The sequence below is a fragment of the Apostichopus japonicus genome, chromosome 2 (assembly GCF_037975245.1).
Source record: "Apostichopus japonicus isolate 1M-3 chromosome 2, ASM3797524v1, whole genome shotgun sequence".
Lineage (NCBI taxonomy): Eukaryota > Metazoa > Echinodermata > Holothuroidea > Aspidochirotida > Stichopodidae > Apostichopus > Apostichopus japonicus.
This window is the reverse complement of record NC_092562.1, coordinates 433,624-447,410: the sequence shown is the minus strand read 5'-3', so window position 1 is coordinate 447,410 and position 13,787 is coordinate 433,624. Positions and strand designations below refer to the sequence as shown.

The window sequence follows — 13,787 nt, the reverse complement described above, 5'->3', positions numbered from 1 at the left end:
CTCCCTGGTTTGGATATTTACAAGTGACGATACTAACCTGTCTTTAGTCTCCTTATGTACTTACCTCTCCCTTACCTACTAACTTAAATAAGGCATTAAACGAGTACATCCCCAAACTCCCTGGTTTGGATATTTACAAGTGACGATACTAACCTGTCTTTAGTCTCCTTATGTACTTACCTCTCCCTTACCTACTAACTTAAATAAGGCATTAAACGAGTACATCCCCAAACTCCCTGGTTTGGATATTTACAAGTGACGATACTAACCTGTCTTTAGTCTCCTTATGTACTTACCTCTCCCTTACCTACTAACTTAAATAAGGCATTAAACGAGTACATCCCAAACTCCCTGGTTTGGATATTTACAAGTGACGATACTAACCTGTCTTTAGTCTCCTTATCTACTTACCTCTCCCTTACCTACTAACTTAAATAAGGCATTAAACGAGTACATCCCCAAACTCCCTGGTTTGGATATTTACAAGTGACGATACTAACCTGTCTTTAGTCTCCTTATGTACTTACCTCTCCCTTACCTACTAACTTAAATAAGGCATTAAACGAGTACATCCCCAAACTCCCTGGTTTGGATATTTACAAGTGACGATACTAACCTGTCTTTAGTCTCCTTATGTACTTACCTCTCCCTTACCTACTAACTTAAAAAAGGTATTAAACGAGTACATCCCCAAACTCCCTGGTTTGGATATTTACAAGTGACGATACCTGTCTCATCTTAACTATTGCACCTTCCCATCTACCTAGCCTAATGACTTGTAATATTTTAGCACATGCCTACTATTAACTATTCTGAGAGCGATACAGACCACCTTCTACCCATACACATCATCAAGAATCGACAATAGACGAAACACACATATGGTTCTGGGAATTGGGCTCCGGTTAGCTCTGTTAGACTGTTATAGATAATCCAGGCATAGAGGCTCATCGATATCAACTTAACAAGTAAAATCAATGTATAATTTGTTGATCACTTACAATCCATTTGTAAAGTGTTTCAGAGGAAACAAATCTGTTTCTTTATATATTTAAATCTCACTTGTATGTGAAACTCCCTTTCAAACATTGTCCAGAGTAAGCCATGCGCCTACTGTAGGTAGGACAGGATATTGAGGGCATCACAGCCCACAGATCACAGTACTGTAGCCCATATTATATGTGAAGGATGAGGGTGGGGGGGGGGGGGGTGAAGGTTAACTCAAGGGAATAATTTAGTGTTCAAATTTTGTGACATAGCAGTACTGAAGACCACAGAGCACACAGCAGTTTGAAGTCTTGTCTAGAAAATACTATGAATGGTTCCTGTGTACAAAGTCTGCATGCTACACACCTTTGCTTGACAGCAGTTTGCCAAATTTTGTACAGCAAAAACTTGCATATATATACATATACTATATGTATATATATATACTACAGTACTTCACTGACCGTCGCAGTGACACAAAGATCAAAACACAGGAGCAAATCACATTCTTGAATATTGCTTTTTATATATTTATTCATCAATAACTTACCGACTCGTATGCCTCCTTCACTTTAATTGCACCTCTACAATGCTTCTGCATGGCTTAGCTGTTATCCGTTTAGAAAAATCCAAGTTATTCCAAGTATTTCCTCCGATATTTCATGTATGGATGGATCCTCTGTTCAAATACTGTAGTAGTAATTATAATGTACATTTACCATATTAAAGATGGCCAACGTAGTAGCCAAATGTACCAGAATTCATCTAGTAGCAGCATAATAATACAATCGCCAACAATTTATGTATACACCGCTCTAGCTATTGAAAGTCTACTGCAAAAGAATCTCTTAAAAAATCTAGGTTATGAAACAAGAAACAGATATTAATACGAAAGTACTTTCCTCAAACTCAAAAAAAAAAAACCTTGCTGTTGAAAACATTCAATGTTTCATGAGTAACCTCCAAGTTGAAGAGTGAACGACATTTACTTCCGATTGACAAGTAATATGATGAACATGCAGATATATCCTTTGTTTCATTCTGCGGTCCACATCACGCATAAATTACTTCATCGGGTACAATTCTGTATATACTTATAGCACATTATTGTTGAGTAAAATTCATTAAACTTTGAAGCTAAATATTAAATCCATTAGAATTCAGAGAATTTAGAGTCGGCTTCTGAGGTATAGCACTACGACACAAAGCAGACAAAACTAGTCCATATCAAATCCTGCCATGTTCTTCAGCGTATCTTCTAGAAAAAAAATCTTTGGTAAGATGTCCCCAAATCTTATACGCCGTTAATGCGCGCTGCTATCGAAAAGAGGAATGACAGATAGTAAAGAACTACCCCCAACGCTTAACACTATTGTCAGAGTTAGAATAACCGCTATCTCTTTTTAGGCTGAATTGATTTTCTGGAATGTTTAAACAACTTTGCTATGGTCCTGACCATTCAACAAGCACCTACTATACCTGATAGGTAGTTGATGGTAGAATTGAAGGAAACCCGACTCGTTTCTCGGTGTTAGGTAACATCGACTCCAGTGGAGAGAACATGTAAACAGCGTTTAGGGCACGCTTGTTGTAATTTAGAACACAAAAAAAAGAGGCGGTGACAAGTCCTGACTCCAAGGTTGAATGAAGAATGAACATGTCGCCCACTGCTTGCTGCTTTATTTACAAGAAAAGCTATCATATCCTTCAGGATGTTGCCCAATCGGATAGTATGTGGGGAATTAGTTTCCACTAAAATGGAAAGACTTCCAAGTGTCATAGATCATGCATATATTTTCTTAAGGAAACATATTAGATTCCAGAAACCTATTCCGGATGGTACGAATCTCAGGAAAGGAAAAAAAAACACAAGATAAAATGTCATGTCATGATATGATATGAGTAATTTGTACTATTGCATTCGATGAATTATAAACTCAGGTGGGAGATACTGTATGTGTAAACCACTTTGGTAACAATCCGAATGGCAGCTTGAAGCGAGAAGATGTTATGCAGTGAACATAAGTTGCCTCAGAGTCAAGGATTAAAATATTCCTCTTCTTTTTTTTTTCCATCTTTAAATCGAAAAATGATGAAAATATGAAAAGTGCAATGCCAACAGTGCAACCGGGATGTACTGCAACTTAATCAACCCTTTGTAGACACACATGTATGTATCTTACATTCTTACCAATTAAACTCTACAGCACTGTAAGTACTGTTTAGAAATGTGTCTGGCTTGCTGAAAAAGTTTACAATTTAACGAGCATGTTTATTTGCCAATAGGACAAATTTATTTTTTGTTAAAATTACATGTACTGTATGTACCTGTGAAGGATCTAAAAATCATTCAGCTATACTACGGTATGTAAATTTCCACTGAACTAATGCACTGTAGGTAATGATAAAACAGGTCTTCTCATCTAGTCAGTACTGTACGGACAATTAATGTTAAATAAAAGACAGGATTGCCAGATGAACAAGTAGCAAGTTTCCTTCCCAATAATCACCACTGCTCTTTTTTTGGGGGGGGGGGAGAGGGGGGTCTGCACTACCTCTTTCTTTGCAATGTCTGTAATTCCTACAGTATCAGAAAAAAAATTTACATTTATCTTCTGTCAGTTAAATAACAATACCTAATGAACACTAAATTTTTCGCTGCTGCACATAAATTTATGAGGTACTACGTATCAAGCCCAACTCACTGCATTTAAGTTACTATTTTAAAATGCTTGCAATACATATGTTTCAATGCTCAGTGTTTACTTAAAACTGTATACAGTACTGTGTGTATCTAGGCTCAATACTACAGCAATGTGAATGCTATACATACAGCTCCTTAAATAACCCACATCTAACTGCCCCCCCCCCCCGTTCACCCTCACAGTAGTTTTGTGTTTGTTACCAGAGCTTTTTACAGTATTTTACAGTCTCTATCCAACTACTAGAATCAACCTGTAGAACCTATAAACAATCTGATATATAAGGATTCATCATGATCGTTACATTTATCTCTAAGAGAAGATTCTCTCCCTGTTTTATAGTCGTAATGTTTACTGAATGTACTGAAATGTTTTAGTGGCTACCAGCACTTGTCTAATAGTGACAATTGCTCTTTACTAGCAGTTTAATGCCAGGCAATACATAATGTGAAGCTATCTATGAGTCAGTAGATTGCAGAATTTGTCCGTTACACCCAAAATGTTGAAGTCATTTATTGATGCAAATTTCCAAGTTTAACCAAATAGAAGTCAGGAAACATCTGAACGCGAGGGAGAAAATGTTGTATCTGGCACTGTACAGTATGTAAGTATATACAATCCACATACATGTATCTGGCTCAGTAGCCATACACATACTGTACAATGCAGTAATATCAACATATCTCTCTCTCTAGTTAACATAAAAACAGTGGCAAAAATTTACATGATATACATAGTACATATATTGTACTTTATAGGAATCAAAGAAGTTGTTTGACAATCTCTCAAAACAGAAAGGAGTTTTCAATGCTGCTTGAAAGTGTTGTAAATATTATTAATGCATAAATGAATAACTCAATTGTATGATGATAGTTGAGTTGGATTCTAGTTTAAGGTAGCTGAAAATTTTAAAAGTTCATAACATGGTTTAATAACACTGGTACCCTGGGAGGGGGAAGGGGGGAGGGGAGGGGCAAGGGGAGGGGCAAGGGGAGGGGCAAGGGGAGGGTGAGGGGAAGCACAGGGTACTAGTATTTCTGCTTGGGATACGATTTGCAGAAACTCCATAATCTTCTGGCCCTTTTAAATATTTACAACTTAGCAACAATACAAGTTTATGTAAAACTGATGTGTGAAGAAGGGTAAGACAACTGGCAGAATATGTATTCCAGCTACAAAGAGGATGTTAGTGGTGGCCAGAATGGATCAAAAAGATAAATACGGTACTGAAATGCTACCAATTTATTAAATAACAGGTGAAATGTCAGTGCGGTGAGGAACGGTAAGAGAGGGATGAATTAAATGAACCAATCGAAGGTGTAAGGACATCAGGTTAACAGAAACTTTGACAGCAATGAACGTGTAAGCCTCTAGAGTCATAACATTGTGTACCAGCTTCCTCTAAACTGTGGAACACACATAACTTAAAACTAAGGTGATGACTGATTTCTCCTTTAAAAGAACTTTTAACTACATAACAAATTGTTGTCAGTTTCTCGTCGAGAAAAGTCAGTTTGCACAACGACAATGAGAAGTAGGTGTCAATGACATCACGTCAAAAGATACCTTCTGTCTGAGCCTATAGTATGGTTTCACTGGTTTGTTTAAATAAATTTCAATGAGAGTCAAAGCAAAGCAAAAATTCTTAGCAAACACATTATCTATGCTGTGCACAGAAATAGAAAAACTTGTGAATAGTCCTGTAAATAAGCGTCTAAATAAAGGAGTGAAAGCTTTATAATGTTTCTTTAGATCTCTTTCTTCTTCAACAACTTCAACTTTTCCTTTAATCCCTTGTTTAGCCCTCTTCCACTCCTTAACCTCCCCCTTGTTCTGATTATAATCCTTTGCTTTTCTTTCAGCCTCAGTTTAACTCAGCTTGTTTCATTATAAATCCATTCTTCTCTGTGCTCTGGTCAACCAGTTTCCACTTCAGACAGTGAGTTGACTTCTCTTTAGAAATTATTGCAGTTGTCTAGTACAGTATCAATTAAATGACACTATTTGTTGTCGTTGTTGTTGTTGTTGTGTTAAAGCTAGTTGTTGTTGTTGTTGTTGTTGTTGTTAGATATTGTCTGTCAGTGTGCCTTCCAGTGTTGCAAGTTTGTTTCAGCCCTGTACAGGATGTACTGAAACATACCGACGTATACAGACTCGCTGAACCATTATGACCAGCTCGGTACAACAGGCGGATGGGGAAAGTGCGATCATATAAAGTAGAATGGGGAGACAGGTGAGAGGGCGGAGAACATTAAATTTAAGTATGAGAACTTTAAAGTACACTTACTGTACTACAATAGGTCCATCTATGGTAGGAACTAGATAGGAACCGTCTTAGAACCCCTTACAATCATACTCACAAAAGGGAGGGTTGACATCAGATATAAATGTCACAGGCCATCTCACTTTAACCTTTAACCTATTTAGCAGACTCTGCCAAGTAAAAATAACTCTTCATCTTCATTCATGGTATCAGATTGATATCTTCCCCTGACTAATTCTGCTGAGGTTGAGCCAATTTTTTTTTTTCATAATCTAGGATAATTTGGATGAGTTTTTTTGGACACATGTCTCAATAAAAACTGTGAATGAAGTGAATAAGACCTGACAGTTGAACCACAAATTTGATTGTATTCATTCAGTCTATAGCAGGACAAATTTGAATGGTCTTCCAGCTGTTGTCTATTGAAAAGAGTTATTTTAGTAGATTTTAGTAGATTGAAATAGTAACTATAAGACCCGAAATACAGACCTGTCGGCTGTAGGTACAATGATACAATCTGTATCCCCCTCCGTCACGTTGGAGATACTGAAAATAACACAAAAACAGTGGCAGGCCTATGATAGATCAAAAGTGGATTTTTACTGGCCCAAAGCTGCTGGTGTCTGTTCACCAAACCTACTGTACACATCTCTCGGACTACAGTGTTCATGATATTGGTCATTCCTTGTTATTTTGCAACAATTTTTTTCCGATATCCAAATTGGCTTTTCTTGCAAGCGAAAATTAAGGCCTGGTTGTCCGAGGCACAACCAAAAGAACATAAAACAAAAACTGCAGCCATTTGCCCTGTATCTATGCTACTCTTTCAGCTGGTGGATGTTTAGCATGCACTTAATTCTCTAAGTACTAGTGTTGCTTCCCCAGTCACTCACCGCTGATGGCATCTCCTGTCCCTCTATTCCCGCATCTTCACTCTTCTGACTCTTCTGTCTCTTGGAACCTGAAAATAATTTCCCGACAGTCGACATCTTCTCCCGAGGAGTTCTCCTATCTACAGAGAAGTGTTATCATGGCGACAGAATATATTCATGCGGTGTCGTCCTACATGCTCCTCGCAGCCTCTTATTGACGATGAATGCTGCTCCTCCTCTATTCTCATGTAATGTGAAAAACTTTGTCAGGGTCTGCTGGATAATTCCTTCGGATTGGAGGCAGCCTGCACTGAAGTCTGTTCGTGCAGTGAGTTACACCAGCGTTGTTCCAGAGAGGTCAATTCTGCAAACAAATCACAACAATTTTACTCATCATTTCATGTGAACTTTTAGTGAGTATATTCCACAACCATTTTACATAATTTGTATGTCGACTCACAAGTTGTCTGTGTTTGATGTGAGTACATTGTGCATATTTTCATCTGTGTTACAAAAACCTTGTCCTTTGTTTCGGATCAGATTGAGATCATATGCCAAGACAGGGACCTTGGACCACCTTGCTGAATTTGCTACGAACATGTTTGGTAGCTGTATGGACGATTTCCCACTGTTTTATGCAAAGCAGACAATTAACAGAGCACTGCTGATACACAGGTGTACTGTACCTTGCAATGAACAATTAACAGAGCACTGCTGATACACAGGTGTACCTTGCAATGTAAAAGAAAAATCTGACAATTCAAATTTTTCCAATTATTTGAACACAGTTTATATGATATTTTTTCCTATGTTCCTATCTTAAAGTATCCTAATTTTTTACAAATACTTTTATTTTATCATTATTTTCAATTCCACCGCAAGGACCATGAATTTTACACCGACCCTGCTGCAGTTGCTTGGCAAGGTTTCCAACCCTGGTCCAGGATGAAACATTTTAACACCAAAGGAATGTTACGTCATGAAAGACTACTGTATAATGGGTAGATTTATGCACCACCTAGGATTTCCATGCCCAAAGACACTTAGCAACACTTTGGCAGAATTGTTGTAGCCTATGTCATTAACTACTTTATGTAAAAATATTAATATGAGTGGATTTTTACAAAAAGCATTGAGCATGTTGCAATATACTGTGGTAATATTATGAAGTCGCGATCACTTTACGATTGTTGAATAAAATTGCACTTTTCAAAGCTAACTACTATCAGACCGTGCAAACATTGCCAATTTTATAATGCTCAAATAGTTTACACTGCCATTTTGAACAAACAACGTGACACCTATACCAATTACAATGCCGTAATGAAAACATATACACACAGATGCCATACAAAAAAAAAACGTTGTTTGTTCAAGTTATCTTCACAAAACTCTTTAATGCCACAATTAAATGATAACATTTGACAAGTGTGTACATGCTTTATACTGTACACTTTGATAATTTGTGTGAATTAAAATTTGTCCATTCTGGTCTTCCTTTCTCTCTCTCTCTTTTGTGTGAAATTATAATTCAATATTTACGATTACCACTTACACTCTCCATGCTAGGGATCTGTATGGTGAATTGCTATAGTATTAAACACTCGGACTCAGAGCAAGCTTATAAGTAGTAACTTAATGGTATACTGTACCTACAGGGAATAATTTATTCAGCACTTATCACAATACATCTCAAAATGCTATACATAATCATGGTCAAGTTGCATATATACCCAAGTGTAAAGATATTGAGCAGTTTCACACACAAACTATAGCAGAATAGCATTCAATGAGAGAAAAAGTTTGGAGCCTTTGGAAATGCTACAGAAAATGTAAATACTAAATTATTCCTTGGATATCCAATCAATCTAACTATGAGACCTGCTGTACATTAGATACAGTAGAATGAGTAGTGTGCGATTATCAGGTTATACTGTACATGAATAGTAATAGTATTCCTGTTCCCAGTAAACGGCAAACAAAGATCCCAAGGAACCATTCCGATTAAATTAAGTCGAATACTATTAAATCAACCCAAAAAAAAAGAAAAACGAAGGCACTCTTGAGTGGTAGAATGAGAAGGAAGGGCATCGACTGGAGGGGTCGTTCATAGAGGGCGCACAGAGGTTAAAAGGTGACCAGTTCATTCTAGGCACAGTAGAACAAGACTTCTAAGGTTGTGGGGAGACAGGTAAGCGAGGAGCAAAGTAAAATGTTTAACATTTAACCAGCAAGTTACTGTCTTACAGTATATATGTTAAATCTTATATAACAGGAAATATTTAAAGCCAGAAAGCCAAATGGTTTAATGATTCCTTCCTATACTTACTATATGAAAATTTAACAGTACAATGCACAAGATTCCAAAGGTTTGACTGTTAATTGTTACACAGCAATCGTACTTGCACACTTGAAGACTTACTGTACATAACGAATGTGAATTGCATCCGACTGCAGCTTTAATATTTGAGTTGCCATTGTTTTAAAGGCTGAAATTAAATGACCTTTAAGAGTACCATACAAAATCTGTGTCCCACACATTGCTGTTTCATATTCAAATCTTACATCCAACTTTTAATTAATTACTGTTAATTACTACTTAAGTCATATACGGTATATGTTTTCCATGTGACAGGTCTGTCTTTAAAAGGTCATACTGTACTTTACTGTACGTTGTGTTGCCAGATTTTACCAATATTCAATCACATAATTATACAGAGCTCTAAAATATTACATACATGTAGACAAATTAAATAATGGAGGTATTTTTATCTCGCCAGTATTCCATACCACTTGTGAAAAGTAAATCCCTTCACAATAACCAGGTTTGGCATCAGGCACCTCCAATTGGTTTTAGTGTTTCAACAAGTACAGTAATGAACGTCCATTTTCCACTTTTTCCACTTCACTGGTAGACACAGGTCACATTAATTTTAATTTCTCAAGCCAAACTATAAGCAACCTACCTTTGTGAGTTCATGTACCTCATTTATTTATTTATTTCATATTTGTTCACTCCTTTTGACGGGCCAATGTTTTTTTTTTTCGGTTGATGATGTCATGAAATGGAATATTATCATTGACTCTTGGTACTTGCTTGTTAATTATGAAACAAGTTTGGGTGAAGTTGCTGGTAGTTATCCGCTATACTAGGAAAACCAACTCGATGTCACTTGATACGACGGGGGAAAGCTGCCTAGCAACAACAAAAATAAAACAATGAGGGGCAGTCTTCCTCAATTGAACATTTGGAGTCAACGTGTCCAAAGTTGTCTATTTATTACTGCAAACTTTATTTGGTTCTGTAAATGGTAGTCTGTATACTATATTTGGGCTTTTGTGCTGAATTTGAACATTCCTTACACTCCATCATCGCAAATGTCGCAAACATTGGAATTCTGTAAAAATTGGTCACAATTACTTTTACAAAAATATCTGGACAAATACAGTAGATTTGCCTGGAATTCCTGCAAATTTCTTCAAACCATGTAAGTGCTAATGAATTAGTAACTTTGCACCAAGATAGCTTGACGAGAGTATCTCAAGACTCAAGTATTATTTATCAAGAATTGCTGCAAATTAGCAACAAACACGAAAGACCACAGCAGGGAATAATCTATCCTGCATCGCCTCGCAAATTGCTGTACAAACTTGTGCAAAGATTGTAGATTAGTGTTTGTACAGAGGAACCATAGTATAACATATGGAACAAAGTTGAGGGCCTTCAAAACAGCTACGCAAAATTAGAACATTCAATTATTCCCCGTGTAGACATTATCAGCTCTTTCATCAATTAGGTGAACAGGTTGATTTCCTGGGAAACTGGCTGTGAAGTACTTATACATGCTTTCAAAAAGCATCGAAGATATTTAATTCCAACAGAAAGCTTGTAATTAGGTTGTACCTTTGATGAGTTCATTGTCTCACCGTTTCATCTCAATCAAATTTAATTCATTCTAAAATCTCGGCCTGAACCCTTTCAGAGAAGCGATGTAGTTCTTCTAAAAGGCTATCGAGTGTAAATCGGCTTTTTCTCACTTTGACATCTCTTTTGAGGACACAATTAAGTGGAAACATAATTCAGTGCTAGGTTTCGCTGACGAAGAAAGAGCTTGCTTAATGCCTTCAAGTGAGACATGACAACCACAAATCACGTAAAAGTGAAAGCGCATCATTACTGAACGACTCAACTCTAGCAATCATACTTCGAGGCTCTACTAAGATGATTTGAAAAAAGCGATCATTATCAATCAAACTGATAAATGTATTCTTTCAAAATTGACTTTTAATGCACGTACATATTCTACAGACCAATTGTAACTTAGAAACGCTCCTTCTTAATAGTTTGATCTGACATTAAAATGTCCAAACTATCCATTTCAGAGAGATACGCAATTAAGTTTACGGTCTCGGCTAATCTTGAACAACCAGCTCTATTGACGCCTACAGTAGTTCCAGGAAAGAATGCTTTCTGCAAACCAACACAAACACTGTGTTATACATACCATTTCATTTCCACTGAGCTGTGTTCTGTTGATGTTTTAGTTCAGAGCTAAAAACATTCCAAGCTGAGACACTGTACTTTGTTAAGTACTGTAGTGTAACAGAGTTAAACAGTCTTTTATTGTAGTGTAAACCCTCATCCAAAACATAACAAAAGATCCTTGAAACCACCACACAACGACTGTTTATCTTCAATAGATTACCGCAACACAACGAACTGTTTATCTTCAATAGATTATCAGTCAATAAAGAATGATATGAGAACAGACAAATCAATACCCTGTATCTTATAAGGTTCGTTCAAATCAAGATTTACATACTTTGACAGAACGGTAAATAATTTATTCAGATATGGTAAATAATTTATTCAGATCTACTGTGATCGCAGAGTATATTGCTATATAGGTGCGCATGTGGCACAAATCACTAGATACAAATCTATGTACCTGTAAGGTTACATTTCAATGTAGTATGGTGGTGTACTGTGACGTCATTTATCCCCTAAGTTCCCTTGTGTTGCAGTTGCACTGATAGTCACTTTCCTTGCCATGTTCATGAGTCCACTTGTAAGGTCCACTTTTTCAATCACAATTTTAATCCACACTTGAGACCTTCACAGAAACAGCCAAAATTGACACAGTGAAACAAGAAAACGTTTTAATATTTCTAGGCACTGTTGTGGATTATTCCACCTGTTTAGCATATTTATATGACAGTAAACTTTAATGCACAATTATTAGACAGTAATTTTAATCCACAAGACCTTCACAGAAACGGCCAAAATTGACACAGTGAAACAAGAAAACGTTTCTATACATTGAGGCACTGTTGTGAATTACTCCACCTGTTTAGCATATTTATATGACAGTAAACTTTAATGCACAATTATTAGACAGTAATTTTAATCTACAAACCTTCACAGAAATGGCCAAAACTGACACAGTGAAACAAGAAAACGTTGTTATATTATTAGGCACTGTTGTGGATAGCTTTAATGCATAAATATATGACAGTAAATTTAATCTTTTTTTTAGATGTTATATATACTTGTTTTATACGAGCATTCAATTACCCTTTGTGGGGTTTAATAAAGTTTATCTTATCTTATCTTATCTACTGTACAAATCCTTCACAGAAACGGCCAAAATTGCCATGTGCAGTGAAATGTTTTTATATTTTGAGGCACTTTTATGGATTATTCGACTCATTTAGCATAATTATACTATAATGCATGTGCTAAGTGAGGGAGATTTTTCCTTGCTTCGAGGAGTTTGACTACTGAACTTTACAAGTATACTTCTTTCTATTTCTGACAAAATCTGGTTGAACCTTGAAAAGAACATTAATACTCTTACTATCGCAAACTGACTGTGTCATACATTCTTCATTCTACACTGAACCTTAACACCTTACATGTATGCTGTAACAAGCAAAATTAACATCTTAAATTAATAAAGTTCTATGAAGAATGTTTTAGATTGTTAACATTAACTGCACTCTACTGTACAGTGTATGATCTCACAGTAGAATGTTTTAGCCCCTTGACATGCAAGGGTTCACTTACTTGCAAAACGAAAGTAGTTGCTTTATTAACTCAAGTTGTTGCTTGTCTAGCTCTTAATTGTGAATGGGACATCCCCAAATGGCATAGGCGTAGGAGCCCAATTTGATTTGGGGGGCTGTAACGACCAGCTTGAAAATATAACCAAAATTTTTTGCGCGCTCTGCACGTTCAACATCTTAATGTGCATATAACATAGGCATGCATCTGTTATTACATCGCATGCAGATAACATGCAATCATTTGCCATGTTATAACCCTTCCATATTGGTTATAATTAATAGGGAAGTCGTTACTATAACCATGATAAAAATAATATCAGTTTAACCATTGAAAAACACATTTCAAATTATTTTTCTTTCAGTAAGTGCCCGAAAAATTCTCAGCACATTGCCCAAATTTTCACAAAAATTTGTTTGGGGGGGCTGCAGCCCCCCCCCCCCCCGCCTCCTACGCCTATGCCAAATGGGCAAGTCAAAGAACCTATTATGATTTACAACTCTTTAGTCAAGGTATAATCTGTTTTGAAGTTTGCAGATACATTTAGCAATTTTGAGGCTGGGTAACTTTTCCCAATTTTTAATTCAATCTCAAACAACTGGAAGTATGCATGTTTAATCTTGTGTAAAGTTTGACCATGTTTTATGCATGAAGCACTGCTCATTTTAGATAATGGAATTTAAGTGTTAATTATTGTTCCATAAATTCAATTCTACTTGGAAAAACTAAATCTAGAAAGTAAACTAGCCTTCAAAAGTTTGAATGTTAGAACAGTTAGTTCAGGAGTTTCAGAACCTTGGACTACAATCTAAGCAAAAAAGGATGTTTGACAATAGAAGTACCCCATTAAAGCTTCATTTGCTTTATACTGTTCGACTAGACGGGGATCAACTGCTAAG

At 36.4% G+C, this 13,787-nt stretch overlaps 1 protein-coding gene across 2 annotated transcripts in view; it reads right to left on the bottom strand.

The window, feature by feature from the left end:
* The window catches only part of LOC139973180 (rho GTPase-activating protein 29-like), an 80,698-nt gene that overhangs the window by 65,224 nt on the left and 1,687 nt on the right, over window positions 1–13,787 (bottom strand). Inside the window, exons 2-3 of one of the 2 annotated variants that reach the window (XM_071979692.1) lie at window positions 6,846–7,188; window positions 1,538–1,677 (exon numbers count right to left, since the gene is read on the bottom strand). In XM_071979692.1, coding sequence (XP_071835793.1) covers window positions 1,538–1,588 — 51 coding nt within the window. In that variant the 5' untranslated portion in view covers window positions 1,589–1,677; window positions 6,846–7,188. The remainder of the gene's footprint in view (window positions 1–1,537; window positions 1,678–6,845; window positions 7,189–13,787) is intronic. The other variant, XM_071979684.1, reaches the window with a different exon arrangement.